At 41.6% G+C, this 25389-nt stretch overlaps 2 protein-coding genes, 1 long non-coding RNA gene and 2 other non-coding genes across 15 annotated transcripts in view; 2 read left to right on the top strand and 3 right to left on the bottom strand.

The window, feature by feature from the left end:
• TEX2 (testis expressed 2) overlaps positions 1 to 5080 on the top strand; it is a 128132-nt gene extending 123052 nt beyond the window's left edge. For 9 of the 10 annotated variants that reach the window (XM_030534906.1, XM_030534910.1, XM_030534905.1 and 6 more), the window contains 3 exons: positions 2004 to 2213; positions 2695 to 2815; positions 4702 to 5080. In XM_030534906.1, coding sequence (XP_030390766.1) covers positions 2004 to 2213; positions 2695 to 2815; positions 4702 to 4824 — 454 coding nt within the window. In that variant the 3' untranslated portion in view covers positions 4825 to 5080. Of the gene's footprint in view, positions 1 to 2003; positions 2214 to 2694; positions 2816 to 4701 lie in introns of those variants that run through there. The other variant, XM_030534915.1, reaches the window with a different exon arrangement.
• Positions 5081 to 6578: 1498 nt separating this feature from the next.
• Positions 6579 to 9496, bottom strand: LOC115635755. The gene is made up of 2 exons (XR_003996680.1): positions 9394 to 9496; positions 6579 to 8890 (listed from the first exon to the last, which is right to left on the bottom strand). It is a non-coding gene; the product is annotated as an uncharacterized LOC115635755 (long non-coding RNA).
• Positions 8575 to 8712, bottom strand: LOC115635831. Its single transcript, XR_003996707.1, has one exon. It is a non-coding gene; the product is annotated as a small nucleolar RNA SNORA50 (small nucleolar RNA).
• Positions 9023 to 9087, bottom strand: LOC115635830. The gene has a single exon (XR_003996706.1). It is a non-coding gene; the product is annotated as a small nucleolar RNA SNORD104 (small nucleolar RNA).
• A 2108-nt stretch (positions 9497 to 11604) lies between the features above and the next one.
• Positions 11605 to 25389, top strand: part of ERN1 (endoplasmic reticulum to nucleus signaling 1) — a 60039-nt gene continuing 46254 nt past the window's right edge. The window contains exon 1 of one of the 2 annotated variants that reach the window (XM_030533977.1): positions 11605 to 11701. In XM_030533977.1, the coding sequence (XP_030389837.1) occupies positions 11606 to 11701 (96 nt within the window). In that variant the 5' untranslated portion in view covers position 11605. Of the gene's footprint in view, positions 11702 to 13470; positions 13544 to 25389 lie in introns of those variants that run through there. The other variant, XM_030533976.1, reaches the window with a different exon arrangement.

Raw genomic sequence — 25389 nt, 5'->3', positions numbered from 1 at the left:
AAAAGATAGGAGCTTAGTTTCTAATGTATTGTGCAAAAGATCTCTGCAGAGTGAACTGCACAGTACTCAGTTTATATCATCTGATACTTCTGGAACTTATCTGCAGATTTTAAAGACAACTAAATGTCCCTATTCATGTTACAGATGTGGTGACTTCGCCAAGTTACTTTAAAGTTTCAGTGGGATTGTCTGCACTTAACGAGGGATCGACAAGCGATGCATCGGCGGGCAATTTAGCAGGTCTAGTGAAGACCTGCTAAATTGACTGCAGATCACTCTCCTATCGACTCCTGTACTCCACTGGATTGAGAAGAGTTGCGGGAGTTGACAGGAAAGCATCTCCCGTTGATTTTGTGTAATGTGGACCTTGTGGTAAGTAGGTCTAAGCTACGTCGATTTGAGTTACACTATTCACATAACTCAAATTGTGTAGCTTAGATTGAATTTCACCTGCAGTGTAGACAAGGCCTATGCCTAAGATGACTCACTCAGTGGCAGAGCCAGGAATAGAACTCCTAGCATTGTGCTTAAACCACCAACTAAAACCACAGCTGTCTTAAATACCTTGAGAGGCTGAAAGACTAGGTCACCTTTGTTAGGATTTGAACCTATGCCTTTAGAGTTTAGGAATTTCTAAACTTGATGCTTAAGTGCATAGGATTTGAGTCATAGTTTCTCTTGATCACTGTCACTTATTTTCTCTTCGTTGGCTTTTAGAGTAGCTTGACTGTGCAGTAGTTCCCCAAAGTGTGTGTTTAACAGGCAAATCTATTTAATTTGTATATGGTGGTCTGTCAGAATTATTTATATGTAATATATCTTTTATATTTTTACAAATAATTTTGTTTTCCCTTTTTATTCTTTTGGCAATGTTAATTACATGTGATCTGTACTTTTATGTAACTGTAGAATGAAATTCTGCTTGGCCACCTAACTCTCTTTCATGCCTTTGAGAGTTTGGACCATTGCCACCATAGTATCCAACGAATGGATAACTCTATTTCTGTTTGGGCTAGATCCACAGTTAGTATAAATCAGGGTATTGAAATTAATGGAGATACATCAGTTTTATGTTGTTATGTTTATAATTGTTATGCTTTTAGTGGCATCTGGAAAGGAGGTGCACTTGGACTGGATAGAAGAGCCTCTAGTCACTTGTAACCAGCACAGTATTTGTGCTGGGTGCAGACTCTGACAGGCATTGCCTGGACACATCAGTGTGAATCTGTGTTTAGGACTTTTATTAAAGACCTTGCAAATCAACATGACTTCACAGAAAATCTATAAATAATTTAGCAAATAAAATTGGTGATAGTCATAGAAATTGTAGCTTTTTTGTGTTGCCGTACTGCCCAAAGGCTGCAAATAGAATTGGGGCCCCATCTATTTGACCCTATGTGAGACACCCAGGAAAAAACTGTAAGTTGTTTGGGCAGTCAAGATGGAAAAGACCTCTTAAGTCACCTAGGGCCAGATTTTCAAAGGTGTTTAGGCATCTACTAGGATTTTCAAAAGCATCTGGGCACCTAACTTCCATTGAAATTAAAATAGTTAGGCACTTAGGCTCTGTTTTGACAACTCCAGTAGGCACCTGAATACCGCTGAAAATCTGGCCTAGTCTATTCCAGATAGTTTAGGGAACAATCCTACACTATCACTGAGATTTTGAGGGTTCTAAAGGAGCTAGGCATCTAATTCTATTAGATCCCCTTGAAAATCCCAGCGTATGTATAAAAGAATTCTTTCGGAGGAGTGCTTTTAGCATGCCTTGCTTTACATTTCTCAGCTGCTGAGGCTTCCACCACACACTTTTTCCCTGGCATTCAGCCTACATTTTTCATTTTATTCCAAAGCTTTTAGTGTCAGATCATTGTTGTTACAGCCTATAGCTCCTGCTGTGCTGTTCCTTCATGGAGCATGCAGAGAGACACATTTTTAGGAAAACTAGATAATTTCTGGGAGCATCATTTTGATTATGTATTTTTCTTATTCTACATATGAAGGTATGTTGGAGGACATCGGACAAGTAAGATCATGAGGATTGTGGATAAAATTACCAAGTCAAAATATTTCCAGAAAGCAACAGAAACTGAGTTCATTAAAAAGAAGATTGAAGAGGTCTCCAATACTCCACTGCTCTTAACTGTTGAAGTACAAGAGTGTAAAGGAACATTAACAGTTAACATTCCACCACCGCCTACTGACAGAATATGGTAAGTGTAGTAAAGCAAAATAGAAATTGAATTTTTAACTGTCATTTTTCACTTGTGATACTAATTTCCATTATAAAAGACACTGGGTACTTTTATATCTTTGCAGCTATTTGACAATGCTTAAAATAAAATAAAAATCAGTGTGATTCTTTCTTCTCTTGCCCAGCATCTTTGAAATGTTTTGCTACAAAATGTGTGTGCCATCACGTCAGAAGCTCTAGTATCTGTAGAACCTTCCTCTGCAAACTGCAGAGCATTTCATATGCAAAATAGTTTGAGAAGAACAAGAAAAGCTTAGACACTCAGCTGGAATGTATTTTGAAAGATGCAATAGGAATTAATATTTATAAACTAGAGTGGTGACAGGTGCTATTGTCAAAATTTGAATTCCATTTACAGTTAATATTTTCAAGCATTTCCTTCAAGAGATAGTTACAATAAAAAAAACTCTCTCCTCTTTGTGTGTGTGTGCACTTTTGAGGTACGGTTTCCGAAGACCTCCCTATCTAGAGTTAAAAGCTCGGCCAAAGCTCGGTGAGAGAGAAGTGACTTTGGTTCATGTGACTGACTGGATAGAAAAGAAACTGGAACAGGAGTTTCAGGTATGTTTTCTTTAATAACTTTAAAGACATTTTTCATTTAACTAACAGAGGTTACAGTTCAAAATTGTTCCCTTAATTCCTAGTGCAGACATAAGAGAAGTACAGATTTTCAGTTTGCAAAGTGGTCAGCATCCAACCGTTCTCCTGTTCTGTGAGAGCTGCTAGTGCTGAGCACTGCTGAAAATCTGGCCAACTGATCACCCTAACTTAAATAAATTTCCAGGAGGATCGAAAGAGTGGGGTCTCTTGACTATGAGGCAAACCTATCAAGCAGACTGGCTAGATCGAAATTGCCACCTTGAATTCTGCTTGAAGGGAACTACAATGAGACATATGCTGGGGGTGGTGGAAACAGGCACTTCCCTGTAGCTCTTTATTGAGTTGAGTGAAATGTGCAGGAATCTCAGCACTTCCTAATGTTTCATCTTCAGTTATGTGGCTTATACTGTGATGGGTTCCCCCCAAGGTGCCACCTGGAACTGGGGTACTGCTGAGCCCTCTGACCCACCAGCCTGGGCTCTCCCACACAGTGTGCAGCTGTGACAAACTGCAGACCTGCTCTCAGTCGTACACTTCCACCAGCATACACATAGGTACGGAGGACACACACAGCGGCAGTTACATGCAGGCTCTTTGACTAGCCACTGCACGAACCAGCAGTAGAAAGGCAAAAGCCAAGGTAACTCAACTCTCCAGGCATGCACCACCTCTGGAGTATAAACCCAAAATTATACCATCTTGCGCTGTATAGCGTAAGCTCATAGTTTGCTATCCTCGCCTGTCTCCTCCCTGCCCTCCCCCATGTGGAGAGGAATATGCAACAGCCTCTCTGAGCTAACTCACTGGTTTAGATTAAAACATAAAATAAATGTATTAACTACAAAAGAGATTTTAGTGATTATAAGTGATGGCAAACAGATCACAGCAGATTACCTAGCAAATAAACAAAAATGTAACCTAAGCTTTATATACTAGATAGGATGAGACTCTGCTGTTCATATCCAATCTAACTGATACAGGCAGACTTGTAGATTCTTAAGGCACAAACTGCATTAGCTTTACAGCTTGGGTTTCTCGGGTCTTCATATACAGGCTAGAAATCCCTTTAGCCTGGGTCGAGCACTTCCCCCAGTTCAGTCCTTGTTCCTCAGGTGTTTCTGGGAATCTTTCTGTGTGGGGAGTGAAGAACAACTGATGATGTCACTCCCTGCCTTGTATAGCTTTAGCATATGGCAGGAACCCTTTGTTTCAAAACTTGGTTCTCAGACTGGTTTGTGAAAAAGTACTGGCATCCCTAGATGGAGTCCAGAATCATGTGGCTGGTCACATATCCATATATCTTAGCAGCCATTATTTACAGACTGTCTGGAATGTTCACAGGAAGGTTAAGTTCTTCCAGGATCCATTGTCTTTTGCTGATGGACCGTCAGCACGGTCTGGCTTCTTAATTGGTGTACCAAAAAGGCTAGTTGTGAGTGTCACCCAGAGTAAGCACAATTGAAATACAGATACATAATCAATATTTCTAACTTTAGATACAAAGATGATACATGCATACAAATAGGATAATCATTTTTGGCAAATCATAACTTTTCCAATGACCCCTCACATGACTCGTCTTGCATAAAATACACCATAATTATGCTATAATCATATAATAATCACTGTGAAGAATTTGGGGTGCAGTGTCACATTAGTCAAACTGTTGTGGCTAGTAGGCACTGCAGAGTTTGCATATAGAAATTGCATCAAATTCTGGCCAACCCAGGGAAACTGAAATTGATTTTAAGTATGCTACTTACTTTTGAATTATGCTAATCAGAAATCCAAAAATGTTGAATGACATATTAAACCAAGTTGCATTTAATTTTGCTTTCATTTCACAGAAAATTTTTGTCATGCCAAACATGGATGATGTTTATATTCCTCTAATGCACTCAGCCATGGATCCCCGCTCATCTACGTGCCCTTCAAAAGATCCAGTCACAGAGACTGCTGATCAACCATGAAATGTGAAGATTTTCAGTGTATAGTATTAAGAAATTTATTTTCATGGGTTTTTAAACCGTGCAGTAGTTTTGTCCTTAACTTGTGCCACACCTTTTTAAAGAGGACTGCCTATAACCATTTCTTTGTGCTCAACATGCCCGGTTATTGTTCCTGCTTACTGCACTTATACAAAGTTTCATTCCATTTATAGGTTGATTTATGTTGTAATGGCTACTGTCAGGATTTTAACTGAGGCTAAGGTGACCTGTTCTGAAGGGGAAAAAAAAAAAGAAAATCTAATTGTAATAGATCAAGGAGCTTGATGACACAAATTGTGGCCAGTTTGTGTTCATACATCATGCTGCTGCATTGAAGGGTGGTTCTTTTGCAGTAAAGGACCTGCATGCCAAATCCTCTGGCAGGAACAAATGTATACAACTGGAAGCCTATTTTTCTCTCTCAGGCAGTTGGAGGTGTAGAATGAACTTTTTTATGTTCTTTCACTTCTGCAGTCAATAGCTTGTGTCAAGCAATTGAAATATGAAATGCTTTCAGGAGAAAAGAATGTAAATTGGATGTATAGGTAATATTGTGAATCCATTTATGTGGAGTATACATATTAACTTATTTTTTTCATACAAAGTTAGTGCTTTTTTGGGAAGCAAGTAGCCATAAAACACACACACTCAAATATCAGTGAAGGTGGGAATTGGTGGAGTTATTGTGATTAAGAAAGCATTAGGCAAAGCCATGAGACCAAACCATAGCAAGCCTGCCTCATAGTGAGGTACAATCACCATGGTTTGTGATTAATTCTGAATGTTTAAAGATATGAGCACACATGAAAATGTCTAAAACTGCACATACTGACCAGAAATAGTTATCCTACTTGTGTATGGAGTCTCTTATACAATGAAATAAACTGTGAGATTCTCATAGGAGTTTCTGTTGCTGTTTTCCTGTGACACCAGTGTTTATATGCAAAGCATGGGACTAAATTGTGTGACAGCCATGCATACACAGTGACTTCAAATCACCGGATGTGTGTGAGGATTTGTAGCTATAACTGAAGGCAGATTTTGACACCCATGTGTTTTTCTCAGTTTTGTATGTGAAATAGGAATTCAAGCATTTGAAGTTGTTCAGGCTGATCGCAAGCTGGTTATGACAGATTTAAGGACTGTTTTTAATAAATGGCCAAAACTATGAAAAAAAACCTGCCTTTTTATTTCTATCCTGTATGGAGATTCAAGATTAAATGTATGCATTAAATCAATAACTGTTTAACACTACATATCTGATATTCAACGTGACTCTTTTCTCAGTGTTGCCAACTGTTCATGTATTTGTGTCAATGTTTTAGTTTACAAAGGTGAGTTTTGTAGCTCCCCTTTGAATAGCATACTTTTTTCTTTTGAAATGTAAATTAAGAACTTTGTATATTTGTGTTCAGTCCCATTTGTTGTAAATCAGAATTACCTTGTTTAACTTTTGATGATTTACCATCTCTAAATGAAGTTATCATAGTGAAGATTTTTTTTAAAGAGCACCTTGCCTGAAACATCATAAAATTAGCATTTAATATATTTAAAAATAAGTCTATATTTGAACACCTATTTTTGGTTACTTTTAATTGCAATATTAGCAGGTTATATTTGTTACCTAAACTCCTGTGACCATTCCAGTTTGTGTATACTGTTCTGATACTGCGCTCATTACTATATAGGCATTATTTGCCTTTCATGAAGTCTGCATGTCTTGTACGCAGGTCTTCTATGAGATTTGTGTGTGCAATAACTGAATTATGTCAGAGGACTAGATGCACTAATGTGTAAAGATATCCAGATTTGTTACACAATTGTCGTATTGCACTTCCTAATCAAACTATGTGGGTAACTACAATTGGCTTGCTTTGTTTTCTGAAATAAAGTTATCCCATGTCAGACAGATTACATAGCTTGTAAGTTATTTCTGCATAATTTTGTTTGACCAGTAGTTTGAGTTTGTGCCAGACACCCAAGTTTTCAAAAGACATATTTGGGAAGCCACTTTCATGTTGTTCCCCACTCATACAATTTCTCCAGGAGTTCATTTTCATTGTATGTTCAATTCAAGCTGCACTATGAGGCTATGGAGACTGATGCTTTGGGATAAGGGATTTAAAACAAATATTCTGACTTTGAAAATAAAAGCTTAAAAATCAGTTTTGAATTCTAAGCCACTGTAATGGATAAATGGGTTCATTTAGTTCCAGTAGGAAGTTTATGTAAAAGTATTCCAACTGTAGAGGCTGTAGATGTAATTTAAAAGGATGTATATGGATAAAGAATATTTTAGGTGCATTAGATGAGGAAAATGGTAAATCTTCTTTTAAACCATAAGACATTATCCCAATTGGCCACTTCAGCATTTCTTGAAACAGGGTACAGGCTACAATTAGGAAACTGGATTTAGAAGGGCCACTAGTCTGATTTGGTATGGGAGGTCCTAGGATTCCTTAATCCAGTGGTTCACAATCCATGGCCCACTTGCAGTGCACTCAGAGCACAGCTGTAGCCCATCTGGAGGGCCATACAGATGGTGTGTGCACATATATATTGGCTGCAACCACACACAACATAGCTCCCTCCTATTCATAGTCAAATTCAAACAGCAGAAGTCACATTAAAAGTATTGGTGAGTAGTAGTAACTATGTTCAATCATTAGTTGATAAATTCTAACTTTAAGCTTTACATGTGATGTGGCTCTCAAAATATTGGTCAAAGACAAAAAATGGCTCCTCTCTGAAAGGTATCCCTTTGTCTAGTCCTAAGCACAATTCTAGCTGCTGCCAAGTCTTCCTCTTTAAGTCAGTATGCCTTACCAGAGGTGGAAGGACAAACTCACTGATCATGAGCGATAAGATGGCCACTACCCTTGAAAGATGCCTTAGAACTGCCAAGGAAGAACCTTAATAGTTACAATCACTAGGCTCTGCTCAACAGTGTGGTTCAAATACTGTTTACACAACTTTCTTTCCTGTGTGTGGTCTACATTGCAGAAAAACAGTGAAGTCAAACTTGGGAAAAACTCTATACATAGATTTTAAAGCTACTATAGAATTGGGCAACAACCCAATTTATGTATGGGAGACAAAATTATTTCCCTATCCACTTCCTGTGTAGTGTCAACTGCATCTTATTCCATTGTGCAACAGCTCTGTTCAGTTGTCCTATTATAGCCTTAGGACACTTTAGATCCTGCCAGCATGAGTGCATTTCACTTTTCACCCAGTGTTTAGCTATTTACCCTGTTTTTATTGCTTGGGGGAATTCCCTCCTGGGAATTTACATAAGGGCACAGAGGACAGTTCAGGGGCCATGTTGCAGGGAGAGCACCACCCTTAAGCTAGCTCTTCCTCCCTCACTGCACCAATTGTACAGTAAGCAAGGACAGGACATGTTTGGGCATCAGAGGGGGACTACCTTGCTGCAAACTATTCTAATCTACCCCCTTATACATAATGCAAAATTGTATATTATAAATCACCAAGCTCCAAGTATGGTATACCTAATACTACCTTTATTCCATCACAGGAAGAGGTAATTTACAAAGGGTGTGCCAAGGTCTTAAGGACACACTATGAAAAAGTCTAGCAAGTGTGTAGTGATCATATTAATTTTGATCAGACAGGCATGTCTCTCAGAAGTCAAGGGAAATTTCATTCAGGAAGGGGAGGGCTTAAATCTTAATTGATGACCATAATTAAATTCACAAGGTGCAATAATAACATTGTTACTTGATCTTAAAAGAGCCACTCAGATTTTAACTCAGCAGCACCAGTTATGAACAAGTTTTTTCCTGTGGCACTGTTGCTCAGCCAGTGAAGCCATCAGCCAGACACTTCACCAGTTCAAAGACAGTGCAAGAAAGCACAATAAGGAAATAAAGTTTTCACAGTTTTTTTCTGATGTTTTATTAACCATTCTCCCCACCCTTTACAAAAAGAAAAGCAGCTGGCAATGGGTCAGCAGCAGCGGGTAGGCGCTCTCCAGTGATTGCAGCAGGTCCCCATGGCATAGGTCCCAGGCCAGCTCCTGTCATGCCTGCAGGGAACAGGAGCCCTATTAGGATCACAGCCCGAGTACACGGCCCTGACTCCCTGGCGCTGGGCCGGGATCAACCCGCAGCCGGGGGGTGGGGGGGCGGCAGGGCCATATCCCGCCCAGGCGCCGGGGGCTCAGATTCGGCTTCACTTCATCAGGATCAGAAGTCTAACACGTGTAAGGAGAATCATCACGGCAGCCGGCACCAGTGGGACAGACATCCCCAAGGGGGCTGCCTTCCCCCGCCGGCAGGACACCCCAACCGCCCCCCAAAACCCTCTCCCCACTGTCAGAGCGGGTGGGACACCCCAGCCCCCCGCGCCAGAGCAGCCACCCCCCCCTCCCCACTGTCGGAGCGGGTGGGACACTCCACCCGTAGAGCCGCCGCTTCCCTCCCCAACGCCAGAGCAAGCGGCCCGCGCCCAGCCATGCGGCCCCTCCCAGCCAATGGAACGCCGGGCCGGGCCGGGCCGGGCCGGGCCGGGCCGGGCCCCCCCGCTCACCTCCAACACTCTGCCTGCTCTCTAGGCAGAGAGAAAGGCGGAATAAATCCGCTCACCGGTATTTATAGTTCGGGCCCTCAACAAGCACCGCCCCTTCTCATCAGCAACCAATAAAATGTAAGTCACGGGACACACGACAGTTTGATGTCAGCGGCTGGGTCTCGCGCAGTTTGGACCGCGAGAAGGGGTGGGGCGATGATGGTGATGATGATGATGGGTTTATTAGGCTAGTTAGAGTCAAACTGCACCTCCCGGGGCCGGTTGGTCGGGGTCGGGCACCAGGCGCATCTAGGTGGCGCGCCCCAGAGCACCGGGGCTAACGGTCCTGTTTTGAAGGAGGCCTGGGTCAAAGGGGCTGCGATGGGCTCAGCGGCAGGGCCTTGGGTCGGAAGCATGGTGGTGGGTTGAACATAGCTGCACTTAGTTGTACCATGCTGGGCCAAGCCTGGCTGAGTCAGACCAGGTACCATCCAGCCCACCTGGGACTAGTAGGTGTTAGAGCTCCCTTAGATTAACCAGCTCCAAAGCCACTGACCATTGCTCTCTTGATTCCCCCAGCACCCCCCACACACACAACAGAAGCATTCATCCTGCCTGCCTTGTGTTAAAAAAACACCAATTCTGAGACCCTGGGAAACATGCTTTTTAATAGGCATGGATTTCAGGGTTATGACAACTAAATGAAGAGATGCATAAATCTCAAATATTGAACTGTACAGTAATTACAGTGACCATTCAAAATTCTGTAAAAGCAGCAAAGAATCCTGTGGCACCCCTCTGATACTTGATTCAAAAATCTGTTTCATTGATAAATGATACCAAAGAGGAGTTTTCCCTTTCCCCTTATTTCCTGTGAACTGTCCTCATCTCTGTGGTTAGTTGCCATTGCATGTTATCTGTCTTATGTAGAAGTCCAGCCCTTCTCTGTGCATAATTTCTATAATCGGGCTTCTATGTGAATACTAAGCGGTGTGACCTCATTTTTGTTTATTGTATGTGTTTAAAGCACTATGCACACCTAAATAAGTAGGAAAAACAGTAAGGTCGTTTTCCACTTGCTTTTGCTAATCTCCATCAGCAGCTGTACATGTTAAGATCATACATTACCTGTGATCTAAAACATTTGTAATGCCTAGGATCTGTTTTGCCCAGCAGAGGGAGACAGTTACTGTGTACAATGGAAACTAGTAAAGTAGATAAAAGCTGGAGCTGTACCTCCACTCCCGAATTTGATGTCATCCTAATTTCTCTTTTGTGGGAGTTGATCATTTCAAAATGTATTTTAACTGTGCCCAGAGAAAAGAGTTTTCTTTTCATTAAACATAAAACACTTTCTAAACATGCTGTTTTTCATAGATATTGTACAATGTTGATTCCAGTGTATTTGCTTATTTTTTGCAAAGTTTCCATATTTTAATCTTTCCATAGTCCATATTTTTGGCAGACTGTTTTCTCACATGTGAAATTCAAACTCGTACTGAGCCAGTCTGTTTTAATATGAAAAGTTGCAGTTTAGATCAGTGCACCCCGCCACCCAAACAGTCAAAGAGTTTTAAATGCACTTGGCGCTAGCTTTGCAGCTCCCATTACGGAGAGCAGCATTCCTGGGAGCTGCAAGGCTAATGAGAAAGCGAGTGCAGAACTGTGGCTGTCTCTCTGCATCGGGTTCAGGGGGAATCGTCCGTGTACGCCCGGGCGCAATAAAACTGTGTCCCCGTCTGCAGCTAGAGCAGCAAAGAGTCCTGTGGCACCTTATAGACTAACAGACGTTTTGGAGCATGAGCTTTCCTGGGTGAATACCCACTTCGTCATATGCATGCATCTGATGAAGTGGTATTCACCCATGAAAGCTCATGCTCCAAAACGTCTGTTAGTCTATAAGGTGCCACAGGATTCTTTGCTGCTTTGACAGATCCACACTAACACGGCTACCGCTCTGATACTTGACACCGTCTGCAGCTAGGGGCTGGGGGGCGCTTCCCCGTGTAGGCGCTGGCTCAGCCCGCGGGCATGGCCCCTGTATGCCCGGGCTCCTCCCGAGCCGTGCCAGGCTCCCTCCCAGTCTGCTCCACCTCCTTTGCCGGGGTGACGTCGGCGGCCTTCCCCGGCCCGGCTCCGCCTCGCGGAGCCCGGGGGCCGGACACGCTGCACCGCGGCGCAGCCAGGGAGCCGCCGAGCCGGCCGGGCGCCGCTGAGCCCCCGGTGCAGAACCATGGAGCGGGGCGGGCGCCCCCCGCACCGGGCCCTGCTCCGCCGCTGCCTCCTCAGCCTGGGCGCGTTGCTGGTGCTGCTGCCGCCGGGGCCCAGAGTAAGTGAGCGGCGGCCCCGGGCTCAGCCTCCGCCTCCCCCAGGGCCCGGGGATGGCGGCACAGGGCGGGGGGAGCCCCATGTTTATCAGTCAGTCGCGCTGTGAGCGGGGGCACCGGGGGAGTTCCCCCCACACCTCCACCCCCGGGGCTGGGAGGGGGGAGCTGCCCCCCGACATCCCTCGCCCCACCCGGGCATAGAGAGCGCGGACTTGCCCCCGGCTCCCCACCCCCAGGGCTGAGATGGGCGAATTAGCTCATGTATCCCCCTGCGCTGGTTGAGGGAGCGCTTCCCTGCTCAGGCTGTGTGCTCGCCCGCCCCAGTTTTGGGAGCCCTGTCCAAGCTGGCACCCAGCTCCCTGGGGCTCTGTCAAGCTGGTGACAGCTGGGGTAGTGACTGAGGAGCTGTCTCCTCCTCAGCTCTGGGATAGTTGCTCAGGCTGTGCCTCTGGCTGTGTAGGAGATGGGTATAAAAGAGTGGGGGGATCTGGGCACCAAGGCAGTGCACCCCTTGGGGGGAGGGGGTGTCTGTGCGAGAGAGAGAATTGCTTCAGGCCTGTGAAGGTAGGGGTGCTCTCCTGGGCTCAGTGTGGGATAGAGATATGGGGAAGTACCCTCAGCCTGAGTTATAGTGTGAACGTGAAGGGTGTTGCACAGAGAGGAGATGCTCCCTCAGCTGTGGGTGTATGTGGGGATATGTAAGAGGGGAGCTGCCATCTGGGTGTGTTTGGCTAGGGCTTGCCAAGAGGTTACTGTAACTTATGTAGGTCACATCTGTAAAGTCAGACTGTTTCCTGCGTCTGCATAATAATAATAATAATAATAATGGCAATAATTTTTGTATATCTTTGTAAAGCTATTTGCCTGTTTAAACGTCATTGTATGATCTCCATTTTCTCCCCTTGAATGCCCAATGATTGTGTATACGCATGAAAGTGGATGACATTCTCTGTTTCACTTCTGTCCTAAACACGCAGCTGTGTACCCACTTGCTATCTGCCATGGTTACTTATAATACCCTATCTAAATTTTTGCTGCATAGATGGGTATATACATCTCTACCTCAATATAACGCTGTCCTCAGGAGCCAAAAAATCTTACCATGTTATATGTGAAAGCACGTTATATTGAACTTGCTTTGATCCACCGGAGTGCGCAGTCGTCGTCCCCCCCGGAGCACCGCTTTACCACGTTATATCTGAATTCGTGTTATATCGGGTCACATTATATCAAGGTAGAGGTGTACTAATTTTCAAACCAAAAATAGAATGAACTTGGCAGCAAGCAGATGGGTGATGGTTAAGGAAGCATGAACAAAACTGGTGATGGATAAAACAATGTAGACAAAGCAACTAGATAGACGTGATAAAACATTACAGCTCAGTCCTTTCACTTTTTTGTTGTATGCTGTCTCCTGTCCTTCTTTTGTAGATTTCTGTTTAGATTGTAAGCTCTTCAGATCAGAGGCCTTGTCTTCTTATGTTCTGTGAAACATCTAAACACTCTTGGTGGTGTAGATAAAAATGATAAAGTGTGTCCTACACAACTCCCAGCCCCCAGTGCATTCCCAGTTTGCTGCTCTTGTTGTTTTACTTTCGTGCTCTCTTGACCAAAAATTGCCAGTTGTGCTAAATGTGCAGTTGGTGACTTTGTGATGTGAACAAATAACTAGAAGGGACTCTTATTCAGAATTTGAAACTTGATCTCTAGGGGTGAAAAGCAAGTGAACCATGCACTCTCACAAACTCTCTTGAAAAATAATCAGATTGTGCGTGGATTTGCTCATGCGGTATCATTGGGCATCAAGAGGCTATGGGAAAGAATGTAGCCGTGGACTCACCGAGGTAAATAATGTGTTTAACAAGTGAATTCTTTTTGCAGATAAATTTAATATGGCAATTAGCTTTTGCTACAGAGAGAGGTTATTTTAAATTATTTGCTTTTAAAAAAATGTGTGTTTAGATAGAAAATCTGGTCTTTAAAAATTCCATTCCTGAAAAAGATCCTCTATTTTGTGACATCCATGGATCCAGTGATAGTGAAAAGGGCCAGCTGCCATGCTGTTCTTGGTATATGAGCTATAACTGAATCTGGGAGAGGGGCGTTTTAAGGTTATGCTTTTTAAGCTAGTATAATGGCTTGCTTGTTGTTCACCTGAAAATACCAATTTGATAGATGGGGTTATGGTTCAGGTTAAGCAAAGCTGGAGGCTTTCTTTTTCCCTACACAGCTCCATTCCCCTTTTTAAAAGTAAACATGCTTAACAGTGAAACTCTAAAGTGTTTTGTACTGTTGCTCAACTAAGAAAAGTGCAAAAGTTGAAAGCATACTGTCAAGATAAATTACCATAAAAATCTTTGTGTAATGGTAATACCTTAGATATTTTTCTCTAAGCTCCTTGTTTTGGTAATCTAATTTGCCTTTCACCATTTAGGATGATTTTTGTATTCATAGTTTGTATTGAATTTTGGGTATAATTAAGTGGTTACTTCAAAGGAAAAAAAAATGCAGTTCTTCATTTATGTTGGTTACTACTTTTATTCTAGTCAATGTGGACAGTTTATCTAAACTGGTGAGTTTCATTGTGTAGCACGTTGCTATTGCATTAGGAGCACTGCAGAGGAAAACTTTAAATAGTCTCCTAATCCCCCACTGCCAACACCACCAGAAAAACCTAATTTTTTGGCCTGGCAGCAGAGGTGCAGGACCAGTTTGTATAGTGGGGGTGCTGAGAACCATTGAACCAAACTGTAAATCCTGTATATGATGGAAAACACTTCAAGCCAGAGGGTGCAGCAGCATCCCTATTTCTAGCACCTATGCCTGGCAGGGTCTGTCTTATAAATGAAACCTGATCCAAACACACTACTTGAGCAAATCCCATTTAATTTCATACTGCTATAGGCCTAAATCTTACATGATGATTTGCCTGGGTGGACTGCTGAGCCCATTCAGAGTCCATTGAAATCAGCGGGCACTTATGAGCACAGTAGTTTGTTTGCTTATGAGGATCACAGTGTGGGATTGGGACCATAATTAATATTAGTGCTTTTTGTATGTAGAAGTTTATAACTTGACGATGATAATTCCAACCTAAAACTTGGCATGTATGATTTTGTCCAGGGACAGCCTTTTGTTTGTTTTTAGGAAAAAATGTTTAGTCACAGTTATGATTATTATCCTTTACAGAAGGAGACACAAGCAAGGAGCAATTGTCCAAGGTCGCTTGCACAACTGAGGCTACAACCCAGGTCTCTTGAGTCCCAGAGTAAAGCCCTAGTCACTTGATCACATTAATACTCCTTAGTTACAATAAGGATTGCTGGGCTTGAAATGAAACTCCTTTTCCCGTCTGCTTCCCCTCCCCTTTGCTCCACCCTAAAAATAGGTTAGGTATCTAGGTTTTATTCACAATCTACAGTTACTTTAAAATTCATCCATATTAACACTAACAGATCATAAGAGATCAGCACAAAACTCTGTCTATATTTCATCTGTGCTGTAATGGCTCTGAGAAGGAACTTCCATCCAGTCAGGTAAAGATGTCTTGAAAAAATATAGGTTGTAGATACAATTTTTCCCACCCATTGGAAATGTATAACTTAAATTTATATTACGCACAAAACTACATTAAAAGAACATTATTAATGTTACAGAACTCAACTTTAGGGAAATGCCAGAACTATGGTTGCCTGGGCAACCTTAATTTAACCCCCTTGTACACATGCATGATGGTACTTATTTAGTTACATAACCATATACTATTTTTTCCACAGGACCCCTGCCACATTCAGTGCACAGGATGGATCTGCTCTGAGAATGAATCAGGGTTATGCAATGGAAGAAACTGCTGTCTGTAAGACCCCTGTGTCATTTATTGGAGAAGTTGAAAAAAAAACAACAGAAATTCCATCATATGAGCATCCGTATGGGTCATCAAGAGAGTTGTAACCTTTAGGTCCACCACACAGACCACTGCCACTTGAGCAAACAGAATAACGAATATCAGGAGTAGGTAGTTATCAGTGGTTCACAGTCAACCTGGAGGGGCATATCGAGTGGGGTCCCTCAGGGGTCAGTTTTGTTCAGTATCTTCATCAATTATTTAGATCAGTGCTTCTCAAAACCGATCTGCTGCTTGTTCAGGGAAAGCCCCTGGCGCTCTGAGTAGATTAGATAGGAGTAGAGTAGATAAACACCTGTCAGGGATGATCTACATAATACTTAGTTCTGCCATGAGTGCAGGGGACTGGACTAGATGACCTCTCGAGGTCTCTTCCAGTCGTTCGATTCTATCACATGGACCGGCAGTAGAGGAGGATGAGACGCTTTGTCAGTGGGTTTCAAATACATTTGCTGACAGCAGAGGAATAAGAGACTCAAGGAACTTGGATTCTACTCTAGGCTCTGTAGGGGAACATGCTCTAGTAGGCACAGACTTTTCTGCCCGCTCCCCTCAAGCATGACCCCTTCTGCCTTATCCTCTCCCACCAGTCCTGTCTCTTCCCCACCCTTTCTCCTTGTCCCAGTCTCTTCACCTTGCACGTACCAGTCTCTACTCCTCAGGCTTCTAATCTCAATCTTTTTGCACGTCCTAGTCTGACCCCTCCCAGTCTCCTCCCCATGCCCAGGTACACTCTTCTTGACCAGGCATTCCAAGTTCTCCAGGCCCTCAGCTACTTGTCCTGAGTTTCCTTTCCCAACCAGTCCCCACATCCCAATTCCTTATTCAATTTGTCTTTCTCCTACCTGGCCTCCAGTCACACCCCACATTCCTTATTCCCACAGGCTCCCAATTCCAGTCTCCCTCCCTGGGCTCTTTGGCCAGTCTGGATATTCTTCCCGCACCCCTCCAGATCCTTGTCCCAGTCTCTTTGCCTAGCCCATCCAAGTTCTTCCCCTGCACCTTAGCTCCCTATCAGATCTGTTCCCACTCTCTATTTTCACCACTCCACTGGTTCAGTCCCAGTCTCCTTGCCTGGCTAGTTCCATTCCCGCCCCTACTAGCTCCCTGTCCCCTCCCTTTCCCTCTCCATCTCCCACTCTCAATCTCCGTGCTCAGCCAGTCTCAGTCTCCCTCCCCCTCCTCCCATCCCGGACAATAATTAAGGTAATTGACCAGAAGAACTCACTTGGATAATCAAACAGCAAAGAGTCCTGTGGCACCTTATAGACTAACAGACGTTTTGGAGCATGAGCTTTGCATGGAGCATGCATCTGACAAAGTGGGTATTCACCCACGAAAGCTCATGCTCCAGAATGTCTGTTAGTCTGTAAGGTGCCACAGGACTCTTTGCTGCTTTTACAGATCCAGACTAACATGGCTACCCCTCTGATACTTGGATAATCAATACATATGAAAATGGCCAACTGGCATATAATTTTGGTATCACTATAACATTGAACTAAGGTGTGAAAAATATGGAACAATCTAGAAAACGCAGATCACCCAAATAACTGGACAGACATAGATGAGCATATTTAGAAAAAGTAATGGGGACATTCTGTTGTAGAAGTTTGTCTGCCCTAATTTCCCAGCCTTTGTCATTTTGTATGATACCATTGCTGTTGTTTGTAGTTTATATTAATATTTATTTTTTCTTGTATTTTAACATGGCCTTCCTCATTATTTAGGTGACTCAGTGAGCAGTTCTTGGAATTGCCCAAGCAATAAATGGAAGGACATTATGAGGGAGCAACATCTTAGATACAACAGTGAAGAATATAATAGAGTGGACTATAAATAGTCACTGGTGCCGCAATAAATAGAGCACTGAGATATAATACTGTGGAATTTGAAAGAAAGTGTGTTATAGTGAACTGAGAAGATAAATATATTTAAGAAAGCTGGTTAGTTTAACCCCTTCCTTGTGATCAGTGCTATAGCAGAACATCCTGACTTCTGCCTGTTGCCCTTCAAAGATTATACAGCTCAAAAATAGCAACCTCTTGTTAAGGATAAAATGAGTGTTTAGAACACTGGTATGTCCTCTACCGTGGGCAGGTGGGCTGAGTTTTAATCCTAATAACATACATAATGTGCAACACATGCAGCATGTTCTAGAAAGTGGAAAATCCCAGTCTTGATCAGATGTTTTCTTCTGAAGCATTTTCTTCTGTCATCAGGCAGTATTAGTTCAGTTGCCAAACATGCATGAAAACTAAGGTGAGACAGTATTAAGACTTAATGAAAAGAGACTTTTTTTTAAGGTTTATGTTGAATAACACCAGTATGTATAGTTTGAATTGCTGATACATTTGGTAGCTCATTGTAATAATTACTGTGCTGATATTCCTTTAGAGGAATACTAACAAGATGCATGTACCTAAGATTAGACCTGACAACTGTGGCTTAGTGTACAGATGCACATATGTATCATTCTGTCCTTACCCTTCCTGGCTCTAGTGTCCTTGTGAATATTTAAACAAGTTCTGTTTCCCCAAGGGGGCCTCAGTCCATTGGCTTTCCTGGGAGTTGATGTTGCTCAGTATCTCTCAGAATTTGATCCAGAAAGAGGATAGAATCCTGTAAGAGTGGAATTTATGTATAGTTCAATACCCTGCCTGCTCCTGGGAATAGAGGTACAGCATGATGTGTACAGACATGTTCTTGTCATGTGCATGCACGCAATTATGAAGATTCACCAGTGCCTAGACACTGCAGTGAAGGGGACTCTAGAAATAACCGATAGATAGTTGCTAGATTTTTTTTAAGGTCATAAAGACTGCTAGATTTTATTAAATTTTCTAAAGAAAGCGTAAAATAGCTTTTTTTTTTGTATCTTTCCTTTAAGCATCAACTTAATTACTAATGCTGCAAAATTAGTTCATGCCATTTCACAAACTTTATTTTAGAGACTTGGTTTTATTATGCACAGTGACTCTCAGCCTGTAGCCAGCAATGTAATTAAAGCACTAGCTGACAAAATTGGCTCCCTGAATCATAGCCCACGTGACAATTATGCTAAATGCTTCCAGTATTGTGCAGATGCTCATTTTAGAAATGTATTACCTTGTCCACACCTTGTCTCCTGGAGCACCAGTTATATTTCTGGTCTTTGCTGTAGCTAAAGTGCTTGATTCTGCTCCCATAGAAGTCAGTGGGAATAGGCTCTACTTTTGCTAGAATAGCTCCAAATATAAATATACAGTCTTAGTCTGCATTCCATTGAAATAGTGAGTATTGGGTGCCCAAGGAATGCAGGATTTGGTCTTTTGTTAATAGTTTATACTTTCAACAGGTTTAGGTTAGTGCTTTAAGCCAGGCAGTAGCAGCAAAGTTGTGAAGATTTATTTAAACCTAGCAAAATGTCAGTGATTTTATCCCACCAAATACTGCAACTTGAATGGACTGTAAACATATTTATAATCTCTTCCAAATACTTTCTTATTTAAAAAGTGGAAATCATTTACTGGTAACACATGGTATTGTGATTTGCTTACTAACAAACTGTAAACTATTTTATTGAAGTAACAGGAAACAATATTCAGACTGCTGTCCTAGCTCACAGCTAATTCATGGCATCCCTGGTGTCTGAGCTCATTCAAGAAACAAAAAGGTTTGGGACATATTGTGGATAGCTGGAATACTTTCCTGTGTTGTTTACTCGCACTTGAGGAGCCCCTAGTGATGAGCACTCCAATAATATGACATACTTCTAAGTTACAGAACTAAAACTTTAAGAAATCAGTGGCCTGATTTTTTTCAAAACTGCTGCTTCCATTGACTTTAGTAGGATATGAGCGCTTGGCACTTCTGAAATATAGGCCACTGTCTTTAAACAAAGCTAAATTAATGGAGGAAACTATTCTCATAAGAATTCGATCTTCATTAAACCAATATTTTCTAGACAAACTTCTCTAGTCTTAAAAGCGAAGTACAAGAAATAGGGCACATACAGAGATTTCCTAAATGATAAATAATACCTTGTTTGGTACTCAGCTGTGCACAAATACATAAACATCTCCGAATTTGTAACACACATCTTTATTTTGGCTTTGTTTTAATTCAAATTGGTTTTGACTCATTTCTTTATTGGTTTGTAATTTATTTATTTATTTCCCTCAAAGAGGTAGTGAGTCTAAGTAAGAGGAGATTTGTTATGCTAGTGGCAACAAGCACTTAAAAGACCCAACCCTCTTCTGTTACATCCTGATTAACATTCAGTACTCAAGAATATTTGTTGAAGCTTAACTTGGTGAAGGCATGGAGAATACCTAGAAATTTGGGTTTCTAGTTAAAATGTCAGATAGCACCATCATTACTCCCCTTCTTTTTAGTTTTTATTTAAAGAAACAATTTCTTGTTTAGAATCCCCAAAGGAGCAATGTAGTTTCTTTAATACTGTGAATCTTTCATGTAATTTTGCCGCTGGGATGGAAATTCACGGTTAGCAAGGAGCTATCCTGTTGATCAAAATTCATAATTGATTCCACAGAGGGTGTTTTTTTGAGGGAGGACCCAAACTAAGCTTTTCACGTGTTCTGTATAATCATCTTTTCTGCTATTCACTAAAGAGGTGTAGCTTGATCTGTCTTCTTGCCCTGTTAATTCTCCATCCTGCCATATCTCTCTGGTAATGTGTTATGTTACATCTGCTTGGACTATGATTGTAATGTGAAATGAGAATCTGTTCCAAGAATTTGTATTGAATTATAACTATTTTTAGGCCCCAGTGCTGAAATGAGTTCTGAAGAAGTGGCCCCCTAAACCTGGAGCTCATCTCAGGATTGGAGCTTTAGTGTTCTTCATGGTGGAGCAGTCTGTTTCTCCGGGTACCATCAGGTTAAACTTGTCTCAAGTTTTAGGCTTTGTAAATACAAGTTTTTATAAGATCTCATGCTAATAGAAATATTTTCATTGGGCATTTTAAAAAATTCCAGTTGAGCAGGTTTTTTTGAAAAACAAATAAACATTTCTGTTCAGTGTTTGCAACCCAGACCCTGCGGCCTTTGGGTAGTGCTGAAATACACCAATAAACACAAGTGAAACTGACCTGTCTATTTTCATTGTCCGATGTGAGGTGCAGAATCCAAGTAAACAACATGAATCATGAAAATTTGGATTTAGACATTTATACATGTTAATTTTTCAATAATCTGTTGATATTTACAAATATGCCATGATGGAATTTAAATTATTAAATCAACTTATTTCTGTTGTTTTATACTAAGCACCTATCAGTTACTCCAGGTGACTGTATAGTTGTTTGTGAATAAAGTAGATCTTGTGATGCAGCATTCCTAGTTTCTTTTTTACTTGTTAACTCACAAACTTCAGTAATTTGCAATGGGTCTGTCAGTTTAAAAGTCTTAGCTGAAAAATACTGTGCCTCAAATAATTAAAATTAATTGGAGATGTTGAGTTGAGTTGCATATGCTTATGGATTTTTAACCTGTTAGTAGGTAAAACAAATAGGGCATTGGAAATAAAGGAACACTGACAGGTGTATCAAGCCTGAAATAGTTGACTTACCTTCAAGGTTCAGCTCAAGGCTTCATGATTGCACCCTTGATATCTAAGGTGGCTGCTGCAGCACATAAGAAGCAGCACCACATACACACTCTTTCGATGGTATAATATAAACAGAATCCTTGAGCAGCTGGAGATTATGCATGGAGAATAAAAGAAGGCTGAAGAAAAAGGCAGGGAGCAAGAAGTGATGGAACAAGGCAACTGGAGCAAGAAAGAACAAAGTTTAACAGGGGCATCCTTGTTGTAGGATCAGTTGGTTGAAGGGAAGAGAGATATACATGGGACCAAGCTCTGCTGTCACTTACAGCTATGTAACTTAGTTAGTTTCAACCTCCTGGGTGTAAGTGAGCAGAAATTGGCCTTTGGAGTATTGACAATAAGTTCTTCAGTACAGGAGCTTTCTGTGTCTGCTTTGCAACCTTAATATTATCTTTTTCAAAATATTAGTCCCAGTTTGAGCTCTGAATTCCAGAAGTAACTGCCATCCTAGTTGTGCAATGTCCGTGCTATGTGCCAAGTTGCAGAAGACTAAGGTCCATTAAATAACCTGGCACATTTGCTTCTTGGACTCTTACCGATAGTGGGCCACATGCACAGCAACCTGTTTGGCGTGTCAGGGAGGAGATTAGCTAATTGTATCCAACTGCATTGGAAGTAGCTTATTTTGTGTGGCTTGACTGCCAGTGTAAAAACATACCATACTAGTATCAGAAAAGGCTGTGCAGCCGTTGGTTTCTTCTCAACACAGTGTCTCACACATTTCTTCATTTAATCTGAAAATATGTAAAAGTTAGTAGATCATACATACTTAGAATATAAACATGTTCTGAGTGAAAACGTGCTTCAACACTTTTATTATTTTAGTTATTTTATTTAGTGCTTGTGAACAGGGTTAGATTGACAGCCATGCAGACTAAAACGACCACCTTATTCACTGAAACTTGGATAAGAGAGGGGGTATAGAAGGCACATATTTCCTGGTTATCCCTGTCCCTGAACCAGAAAGTGATGTCAGGTTTCTACCTGACTAAAAAGGAACTGGCTATGTGGGAGTGAGATTATTCCCTCCCCCTTCCAGTTATACTACACCCAACAGATTAAGATGAGAGTGCAGATTGCTGCTAGAATTTCATGATCTGATTAATACTTCAGAACTTTCTGGGTCATATGCTGTGCAGTGAGAGTCTGGCTTGTGGTAGAAAGCTGTGTGAATACCTCTTACAGTTATGGTCTCCCCTCTCCCCTTTTATCTTTAAACTCGGTAATGATCTGAAGGCTAAAAGTAAGAAAATACTTTCATGCTTCCCATTTGCAGAGTGTGCAGAGAGAACTCTTCGCACATTTAACTACTTTCCAGGTGCTACTGATCATGTAAGATGGCTGAGAGTTAAAAGAAAATATTTGTTTTTTGATATACCAACAAGCAGTTTAGGTGTCTTGTTTAGTTCATAATTCATCTGGCCTTGACATAGTAACATTTTAGTTCTCTGCTTCTTAAGTACTATTTTTTAAAACAATACATACCTTCCAAACATCATTATAGTTGCAGTGATCATTTGTCATGGTGATTTCTGGGAAATGTTTTGTATTAATTGTGGGAAAGTTAGAGACAAGGTGGGTGAGGTGATATCTTTTATTGGACCCACTTCTGGTGAGAAGAGACACAAACTTTTGAGCCACACACAGTCAGAAGTGTTGGAAATGTCAGTGTACAGGAATTGGGTAGTATCTATTTGCATATTTTGGAAGCCGTCTCGTGGGTTTCCGTATCTTCTCTTGCGGAAGCTACCAGAACCTGACTCTAGGGGGTAGTCTTTGGAGTGAGGGGGTGTTCCTCATATTCTTAATGTTGTGTAAAGAGTAGATACAACAGAAATCCATGGACAAGCCATGTTTTTTTGAAGCAGTCCCTATAGACAAAGGCTTTGCAAAATTTGCAGATGGTCTGGCTTTGAGGTGCCCTCTATAGGCTAGCCACAGCACCTGATAAATAGTGGCTGCTACAGCCCTTCCCCTTGTACAGTTGTGTTTGTGGAACTGCATCTTGTTTAAACAGTTTAGAACTAATGGGTTTTACAGGCATAACTCCTATACTCTGAAAGCTGCAAAAAGGGCAGTAGGTGTAAAACTGCAGGTGTGCCAGGCCACCTAGTACAGTGTCTGATTTCTCTTTTGTTCAGAATCTCATAGAGCTATATATTTTTCACTCATCATCATGACATCTAGGCATCAGGAAAAGTCCGGTGATTTATCTGGAGCTACAGTGATACCTTCCAACTTCCCATCTGTGCTGTGCTGAAGATAACCAATTTCTCCAATTGTTTGCACTTGTATAGTACTTTTCATTAAAAGATTTCAAAACTCTAAGGATGTGAAGCTTTTTCTGGGTTGGTCCTCGTCCTCCTATGCACAGTACTGCAGCCTTAGTAGTAGAGGAACATTTCAATATGTTTGAGTTCCTCTCTGGTATGTGGAGACTCCTCCGGAGTTGTGCTGCATCTCCAGGTATTGTTTCTGAGTCTAATCATTTAGATTCTTGCACTATGGTAAAATGACCTGATTAGGTTTTGATCTTATTTGTTTTTCTCTTCCTGTTGGGTGTTGCCTTTATCTGTAAGAAGACACAATAAAGCTGTAAGGAACTGAGTCATGGCACCAGCAGTTCAATAGTTAGAAGCTTTCTGTGGGGAATGATGGTGCAAGCCAATGTAAGGGGCTGAACCAGCTGAATATCCCCTGCCGAGAAAACATGCCTAATATCCCCAGTGTGTCTTTTGTAAATAAAATATAGGTGTAATTATTCAAACACTGCTTTTGTGAATTTGCATAGTGAGTAACTCATCCTGCACACTCAAAAGCCAGTGGGTGATATCAGGGCTTGTATACATTACAGCTGCAGAGCCATAGCAGAGACACTTGCTGCAACAATGGAAGGTTTTTGCATCTCTGTAGTTAATCCACCCCATTGAGAGATGGTGGCTAGGTCAATGGAAGAACTCGTAAGAGTGGCCGTACTGGGTCAGACCAAAAGTCCATCTAGCTAAGTATCCTGTTTTCCGACAGTGGCCAATGCCAGGTGCCCCAGAGGGAATGAACAGAACAGGTAATGATCAAGTGATCCATTCCCAGCTTCTGGCAAAGAGAGGCTAGGGACACCATCCCTGCCCATCTTGGCTAATAGCCATTGATGGACGTATCCTCCATTAATTTATCTAGTTTTATTAACCCTGTTGGCTGTCACAACATCCTCTGGCAAGGAGTTCCACAGGTTGACTGCGTTGACTTCCTTTTGTTTATTTTAAACCTGCTGCCTATTAATTTCATTTGGTAACCCCTAGTTCTTGTGTTATGAGAAGGAGTAAAGAACTCTTCCTTATATTCTTTCTCCACATCAGTCATGATTTTATAGACCTCAATCATATCCCTCCTTTAATCATCTCTTTTCGAAGCTGAAACAAAAGCCTGGATGGTAGCCAGGGATCTGCTAAGGTGACTCTGGTGTGTTTCAGTCTGTATAAGATAGCATTCGGGCTGGCATACAAGGAGCTGGGATGCCTTTCTGCCTTCATTACTGTGGGGAGGCTTGTGCTAAAACACAAATTTTGTATTGTGCCCTAATGATGGTCAGTCCTTCTCCTAATCTCTGGAGAGAAGGACTTTGATAGTTGAGGTCCTTCACTCTCTCCTCTTTCCTTATTCTCTCCACTGAAGGTGTTGATCCATGATCAGTTCTGCAGCCTGACTATGTTTCTCCTAGTTATTAGTAATGGCTCCTATAGGAGTTGCCTGCATATGTTTATTTTTTACAGTGATGATACATACTAGATTCACTTCTCAAAAGAAAACAGGAAGTGAAAATGCTGGTTGGGGAACTAGCTGAATCTGTGAGATGATAAATGCTTGTTCAGAGAGTGAATAGTTTGAAGAGCAGAGTTAATCTGTGTAGAGTCTGAAGAGATATGTTGATTGAGCCATTTTATTCATGGCCAAATTCCAACTCTATTTGTTACATTCTGTCTACCTTAATCCTACCTGCAGTTTTAGATGGCTACAGTAATCTTCCCTTCCTATCTTTAACAGCTGTGTTTCACTCCAGAGATAACTGCATTTTAGTAGTGGATAAAGTAATACCTGTTTGAATACGATTTTGTTTGTGAAGTGCTTTGGGAATAAAAGGTGTTATGTAAAGATAGAATGTTATTACTTCCTGTTTGA

The sequence above is a fragment of the Gopherus evgoodei genome, chromosome 15 (genome assembly GCF_007399415.2).
Source record: "Gopherus evgoodei ecotype Sinaloan lineage chromosome 15, rGopEvg1_v1.p, whole genome shotgun sequence".
Lineage (NCBI taxonomy): Eukaryota > Metazoa > Chordata > Testudines > Testudinidae > Gopherus > Gopherus evgoodei.
Note: the sequence above shows the minus strand (reverse complement) of the source record. Positions and strands in the feature narration are given on the sequence as shown.